Here is a 7545-nt window from a genome sequence, read left to right on the forward strand (position 1 = left end):
GAAAAAAACATAGCAACAGACATAGAAATACGAGCTGCTCTCACCAGTCAGATATTACGATATCAGGCTGAATCTCATCCATTAGATATGGTCCATACCCCTCTTCACTCAGGTCGATTAGCTGGGATTTTATGCAGGAGCTAAAACCAAAGAAATAGAGAAAGGTGAAAATGTTTATCCTACAGTAACCCATGCAACATAACATAATACTGAAATTCTTCAAAAATGTGAACAACATCCGAGCTCCACACAGGCATTTTTATTAAAACATCACAGTATTATGCACATATTAGTTTTAGATAACAGATGCAATGCAGAAGTTGAATACTGACCTATAAGAGGTAACAAAGTATTTTTGGACCCGTTCATCAGGGAATGGTCCAGGTTCGATTTTCCACTTGTCACCTTCATTACTGATGATTTGCCAGCCACTGAAGCCCCCTTAATGAGAACAGAAATCATTTATATTAACCCAAGCCAGGACATTTTTTCCTTAATTTCTTCACTCAATCCATCAACTTCAAACTGCCTTCATATGCCAGCTGTGTTTTTTGTCTCTTACTTGGGAGATTTTCATAGCAATTAACCAAAACACATATTATAATTTAACATATTATTATATGTATTTTCCATGCAATGGAAGGTAAAATTAGACCATGTAATGATCACCAAAAGTATATTGATTATAATGTAGATGCATAATGTTTACATATAAACCCAATATATTTGCCTGCCTGCATTGTGAAAATCAACTTTAAAATAAAAATACCAAATTAACAATAGTAATGCACTGACATATGTGTTACTAGTTATTTAATCACTGTACAGGCTACGGAGTTATACATTTCCACATGTACATCCACAAAGTAGCGCAGAGTCGCGAAGAACATGAGCAGTCAGCCAGCATGTTCCCACCCACATGCGTGCAGTCTTGTGCCTGCCCAAAAGAGCCTTTCCTAGCCTATAAAGAGGATACTAAGTATTAATTGCTATTGCAAAATCTGTAGAAATTCCCATATTAAAAAGGATGAGTGTTTATCGAATATCTTCAACTGAACAGAGTAAATCAGTCTGAAAGTACCTAAATGCAGACGATACTCTGTCTCCAGTCCTTCTCTACCCCCCCCCCTTACCATCAGCCTTGGGGTTCTTCAGCAGGTTCTGCCGCCTCTTACTTAAGATATAAAATTGACACCAGCCTTTAGCAGGTTTGTTGTGATTGTATGGTTTAAGTCCTTCCCGCCGACACCTCCCTTTCCAGTAGGAGGTGCTGTCAACTATCTCCTTCCACTGCTGGCAAACAAGCCGGCAGACACAAACTACATCCTGGCCTGGGATGAAATAAAACACTTCCTCCAGCACTGCATCAGGGATTGGAGGCAGCTGCAAATAATACAAGAAAGGGAGTGTTACAATTATTCCAGAGAAATATTATTTTTATTCTGTGTAGCAAAGATGAAATTCAGAAAGTCCTGTCATGTTCTAACCACTTCTGCTGGTCTGGGCTGCAGAGGGCCGGGAGCCTATCTCAGGCGGGACAGAACAAACGGCTGGCGTGCGGTACAGAAAAAGCAGTGCAGAATAAAATCTGGGTAAAGATATCACAGAAAGTCTTCCAGAATCAGGTTTTTGTCTATATAAGCTTTTTTGAAAAGACAGCTGGAGATTATGGAGCTGCACAAAGAACAAATAACCACCAATTACTGACTTTCCATAAATGATACATTATTCTAAAATTTAACAAATTACAAAAGGCCAGCAGGTTCACTTGGTTACACTGTTGCTTCACAGGGCTGAAGGTTTGAATTCCACCTTCATTCTATTTGCACCTTCTCACTTAATCACAAGTGTTTCCTCCAGGAACTCCTGCTACCTGCTGCAGTCCAACGATATGTAGTTAGACTAACTGGCAACTCTGAATTGCCCACTGTGTGTCCTGCATTCGACTGACATTCCGTTAAAGCCGGATTTAAGCTTCTGTATTTACCTATACTAGCCACATACCAATCACAGTGTCACCTCAACGTATAGTTACATTTCTGGAGAGCTGCACATCAGGCTATGGTGTGACATACGCAGCTATGCAGACTTATAAATCAGGGTTAAGGAAGCTCCTCCTGCTTTTTGCACTGCATCCTTGCAAGTGGAATTACTTCTCTTTAATTACTAACAGATTGACTCTTTTCAAAGAACAAGTAAGATACTATCATCATAGCAAAGGGTCTCAAATATTTATGTTGGAGTTTACTAAGGGAATGCATTCTCCTCATTCATAAGGCATCCTTGCAAGTGGAATTACTTCTCTTTAATTACTAACAGATTGACTCTTTTCAAAGAACAAGTAAGATACTATCATCATAGCAAAGGGTCTCAAATATTTGTGTTGGAGTTGACCTGTCCTCCCCATGTGTCTTCATAGGTGTGGGGTCCAGACTCGCCACATTCCTGTAAAGGGTGAAATGATTATGATCGTCTTAGACAGCACATGCAAAGCTTACACAAGGGTAGGGCTTTAGGCCAATTATTATTATTATTTTTACTAGATAATGTTGAAAAGGAACCATCACAAAATTATAAAGCTTGCTAAGTTTTGTTTCCAATGACTAAGTAAAAAGCACAACTGATAGTTTGAACCCAGGAGACTGCCACATTCCTTGCGATGTGACAATTGCATGTGCATGGAATGCAAAGTCAATATTAACACTGCACATTGTGCAAGCGCATATTGGCACACTGGGTAGCACTGTCACTGCACACATGCACTTTGTGTGTGTGTGGAGTCTGCATGTTCACCCTGTGTTTGCGTGACTTTTTGGCGGATGCTTCCTTGCACTGTCCAAAAACTTAAATGGAGTACTGAAACTGACAGTATGTGTGACTGAGTGTGCACCCTGCAATATGTCACTGGTTCCTGCCTCGTGCCAATTGCAATGTATTATATTATATTAGTCAGATTAATGAGTAGATTACGCAATTATATATATATAATTCATAGTGACAGTCCTAATCATCAAAAGAACATTACTCACCACACTTATCTGTTGCCCCATTATTCAAGGAGTCTTTTTCCACTTGAACCCTGGATCTGGAGAACAGTACAGACATACAATATGGATGAGAAATATTACTGTTAGTCCCGATGCAAAACCAACTGGGACAACCACAGTAGCGCAAAAGCCAACCACGCACAGAATTTGCCTTTCTTATTATCATCACAGACATCCCAAGTCTCCCGGAAGTTCCAGGAGTCTCCCGCATATTGATAGCGGCTCCCTGATGCCCGCAAATTGAATAAAATGTCCCGGAAACTAGAGAAAGCACACAAGAGCATGCGCGCGAGACAGTAACGTGTCCATCGCGCAATTGAGAAAATCGCGCGCAAGACGGAATGAGAGAGAGAGAGAGAGCGTGCGTATTGGATCCCTGCGTGTGTGCCTGTTCATGTAGCCCGTGCTAGACAGATAGCATCCTGATTGGTCTACTTAGCAAAATAAGCCAATCAGATTTCAGTGCGGGCGGGCTTTTATTTAACTTCTCGAGGACCGAAGTTATCGGTTCAGTGGAGCCTTCGAAATTTAGTGTGCTGACTAGAAAAAATTAATTAACAAAAAATTATACATATGGCCAATGTAGAAATTCTCTTGTGTGAAATAAAGTCATTTCCCTTCTTGGCGGGGGGGGGGGACCTCCCTGAAATGAGTTTTTGCAGGTTGGGATGTCTGTCATCATGAACAGGAAGAAAACAAGCCAAAGAATAAGACCGGCTTCTTTAACGCCCCACTTGAGAATCCTGTGCAGCCCGCACCTATATTGACTAAACATAGTACAGTAACCTGCATAATACTATTATTTAACCGTACAAGTGGTAACTTCTAGCAATATACACTGACTAATGTAAAAAGACATAGTCACATACCAACACAATTTCTCTTCCAAACTGATATTCCTTTTCACAGTGGCTGAGACGTCGCTGTAACACATTTCTTTCTTCACATTCTACTTTCGAATTCTTCGTGCTACGTACTTGCTGGGAAGAAGCGTTTAAATGTCTGATATGCTAACATGTACTTTTAATAACAAAACTAAAACTACTTCCTGTTCTGTTCTTCTTCGCCGGTCTTGTAAGATACGTTATAGGAATGGTGCCACCTACCAACATGGACTGGAATAGCAGAGGATAACAGAGCGATGAGCGTCAGTTCGGAAGCACAGAGCGGCGTACCGAAGGACTTTCGAAGTCATTTATGCGCCAGCAGATGTTACAGAGGCACGAGAAATGCAGTCCTTTCAAAAAGAGGAGTGAAACCGTATAAATCCACGCATTTGTTTGCCATTTTGTTGCTTGAGTCAGGGTGAGACTCCTTAAAATATGCTCATTTGTTTAATGCTAGATTAGCTGTGACAGTTTACTGTTTGTATCGTGAAAGTGGAACAGGCACTGCGTTGCCTAAAACAGACCCAACGGGCTTTCTTTGTTGTTTTTTTTTCTTAAAACACTTTTTGAAGCACTGAGGGGCAGTAAAACGAGTCGCCATCTTTGTTCGGGGCAGAAAAACAGCAGAGGGAGGCGGGATGCCGAAGAGCTGCTCCGCGTATAACTGCAGGAGCAGGTACAATAGGAGGAATCCGAACTTAACCTTCCACAGGTACCAGACGCTTTAGAATAAGACCGGCTTCCTATAATTAGGTATACGGCCCATATGTAATTATTAAGTCTTTTTTTAGCGGTGGCTACGCTGCATTTTCATGCATTAATTATTGGTAAATCACTCGGCGACTCACGCATCTGCACAGAATACCCCGTACCACCGTTGCATCCATTTACGCTGTTTTCACTGTTTCTCTGATATATCTGTAAGGAGCCGAATTACTCTCTCTTGGAATCCAGTCCTTGAGTGCACGAAATCCACGCGTTTACATATTGCATTCATTTAGAGCAGGGGTCACCAACATGGTGCCCGCGGGCACCAAGATGCCCCCAAGGACCACATGAGTCGCCCGCGGACCTGTTCTAAAAACTCACCAGTGAGCAGCATCTAATATTTAATTTTATCTTGTTGCTATTCTTCTTTAATCACATTTGCATTTATATAGATTTGAAAATGACAATATCTAAACATGTTTACTATACATGAAGTTTAGATAAGTTTAGGAGGGCGTTTCAAACTGGTAGCCCATCGTATGGCTCAATACCCGTGAAGTAGCTCTCAATTTCAAAAAGGTTGGTGACCCCTGATTTAGAGACATTAAACTCTATGGCCTCACAGATTTCCCCTAAGTAAGCCTTCTGTGCTGAAGGAGTGGCTGGACAACATAGGACGAGGGGACTTTCAGCCCAAAAAGCACACTGTCATCTGCTCGCACCATTTCACCCCGGACTGCTTCAGCGGCTTGGGCAATCGCAGGAACCTCCTGTGGAATGCCGTGCCCACGCTGTTCTCCTTCCAGCCCCCCAGCCCCAAGGTCAGTGTCATCCTAATGACTAAAAATGTGTCTGGAACATGAGTAGTGGAGGAGGAAGGTAATGAAATGTTAACCCCCCCAGACAATGGAATCTCAGAAAACGCTGAGCACTGAGAAATCTCAGATCCCACTGAAGTTATTGGAATCGCAACAGGAAGACGTGAGCATGAGACATGAGCATTTTTTAACTGAGGAGGCCACAGGTGCTGAACCAAGACAGCTAAACTGTGTTCTACAGGTGTGTATCTAAGACACTGTAACTATTTTATTGTATCCTTATAAATAAAGCTATTAGCCTGCTTTTTCTGTACTCCAAAGTATTATACATGTACATGGCTCACATATCCTGGCTTTGAATACATCCTCTGCTGCAGTTTATCTTGCTGTCACTGTCCCTGTTCCTCTGTGTGTTTGTGTCCCAGGATCTCAGGGCCACGGAGCACAGCTATGCTCTCGCCGGTCCCTGTGCAGCCAAGGTCCGTCTCTTCCGCTCCCTCCACACCATTGGCTGGCTGTGCAGAAGGTTAAAGGTCAAGTGTCGAGTGATCCAGAAGATGAGGCTGCAGCTGCGTGCCGCTCGCAGGGAGCTGGTGAGCTTGCGCGGCCAGAGCCACGCCTTGGCGAGACGGGAGTCCAGCCTGTCAGCAGCCACACGGTGCAGTGGACTGCGGTCCCGGCAAGAGGAGAAACACGGCAGCTCTGGCACAACTTGGAGGCAGCATTCTTCTCGAAGACTTTGTGTACGTTGATTTCAGTTTGCTTGATATGCTTATGAATTGCGTCCTGAGTTTGCCGAGTTTGATGCGTTCCTGGGTCAAAAAGGGAGGGGCTTGCGTTTCCCTTCTTTAACCAATCACAGTCTTCATTGTATGACATCACCGCATTAATTAAAACCAGTGTTTGCGGATTTGTGAAGTACCTGCTTTTTTGTGTTTGCCTTTTGTTAAGGGACCATGTCATAGATAAAAATAACATTGGAATATCCTTACCTGCAAAGGCTCTACAAGGCAATGTAAGGGTGTGTTTTTATTTCTTCGTGATGATAATAATAACAGCAACAATACTAACAACCAGCCTTGAACCAGCAGCCTGTCAATCACAAGCACTGAGGCTTAGCTTGCTGAGCTACATGTTGCTCCGAGGCTGATAGCAGGATGGCTTTATGCCTAGAGTTTGAAAATGAGAAAAAAATGGACCAATGCAGTGATGTCATACGATGAAAACTGTGATTGGTTAGACAAGTGAAATTGACATTGAACTCGGCAAATCAGGATGTCCTGCTTATGAAATGTAGGAGAGGGAGAGGACATAGAGCATAAACATTCAACATCATCACGAATAGGTGAAGTTAGCTGCAAGACTGACATTGGTTCAGCAAGCTTAGTAATGTGAAGTTGGTATGTAGGATTATCTCATCTTTTACCGTATTTACATTACACATTCACCCAGATTCTGAGTTTACTCGACATTTGTGTAATATTTTCCATTCCAGTGACCATCAACATTTCTGAATATGGAAAGAGATTTTTTACAAAGTTGAAACTGTAATCGGTGAAGAAAGATTCGGTAACAGTCTGTTTCAGTCATGCATTTCAGAGAGAGAAATCAGTTGAGAAACAAGAAACATCAGTCATATCTTATAATTTAAGTATATTTTAGAAAATGTGTATTTCATGATATTTCATAGATCTTGTCTAAATGTCTGTATATCAGCTTTTGTAATTTTAAAGAGGTCATGATGACTTTTACTGATTCATCTTTTAAATGACACAATTTGTGTTCATTGAAGTGTTATCTTTGTCAAATCCAGCACTTAAGTCATGCAAGAAAACTGGAACATAATTATTTGCTTAGTTAATGCTTTTATTTAAAGCAGAATGTCTCCCCCAGTGGACAGTTTACTTAAGGGTACAGCAGCTAGAAGTTTTGGGACAACCTTCACATCACAGTTCTGTGCCTGCTTCACCTTGCCACTAGTTGCCCCTCATAATATTTAGTTTTAATATATTTGAGCTTAATTGTATAAAATGCCTTATCTTCATACTTTTACAATAGGGACAGAGGGAGAGAACGTAACATTGG

The 7545-nt window shown here is 41.7% G+C and overlaps 2 protein-coding genes across 4 annotated transcripts in view; one reads left to right on the forward strand and one right to left on the reverse strand.

Moving 5' to 3' along the window:
- The window catches only part of LOC111834356 (F-box only protein 44-like), a 28054-nt gene extending 23999 nt beyond the window's left edge, over positions 1 to 4055 (reverse strand). The window contains exons 1-6 of one of the 3 annotated variants that reach the window (XM_072713407.1): positions 3917 to 4055; positions 3030 to 3085; positions 2395 to 2445; positions 1134 to 1383; positions 333 to 441; positions 45 to 140 (exon numbers count right to left, since the gene is read on the reverse strand). In XM_072713407.1, coding sequence (XP_072569508.1) covers positions 45 to 140; positions 333 to 441; positions 1134 to 1383; positions 2395 to 2445; positions 3030 to 3050 — 527 coding nt within the window. In that variant the 5' untranslated portion in view covers positions 3051 to 3085; positions 3917 to 4055. Of the gene's footprint in view, positions 1 to 44; positions 141 to 332; positions 442 to 1133; positions 1384 to 2394; positions 2446 to 3029; positions 3086 to 3189; positions 3360 to 3916 lie in introns of those variants that run through there. The other 2 variants (XM_072713408.1, XM_072713410.1) reach the window with 2 other exon arrangements.
- A 133-nt stretch (positions 4056 to 4188) lies between these two features.
- Positions 4189 to 7246, forward strand: thap3 (THAP domain containing, apoptosis associated protein 3). The gene is made up of 5 exons (XM_072713406.1): positions 4189 to 4352; positions 4551 to 4646; positions 5268 to 5463; positions 5546 to 5701; positions 5886 to 7246. The coding sequence occupies exons 1-5, from the start codon at positions 4189 to 4191 to the stop codon at positions 6210 to 6212; spliced, it is 939 nt and encodes a 312-aa protein (XP_072569507.1). The 3' UTR covers positions 6213 to 7246.
- The last annotated feature ends 299 nt before the right edge of the window (positions 7247 to 7545 follow it).

Source organism: Paramormyrops kingsleyae, chromosome 6 (genome assembly GCF_048594095.1).
Source record: "Paramormyrops kingsleyae isolate MSU_618 chromosome 6, PKINGS_0.4, whole genome shotgun sequence".
NCBI classification, from domain to species: Eukaryota; Metazoa; Chordata; class Actinopteri; order Osteoglossiformes; family Mormyridae; genus Paramormyrops; species Paramormyrops kingsleyae.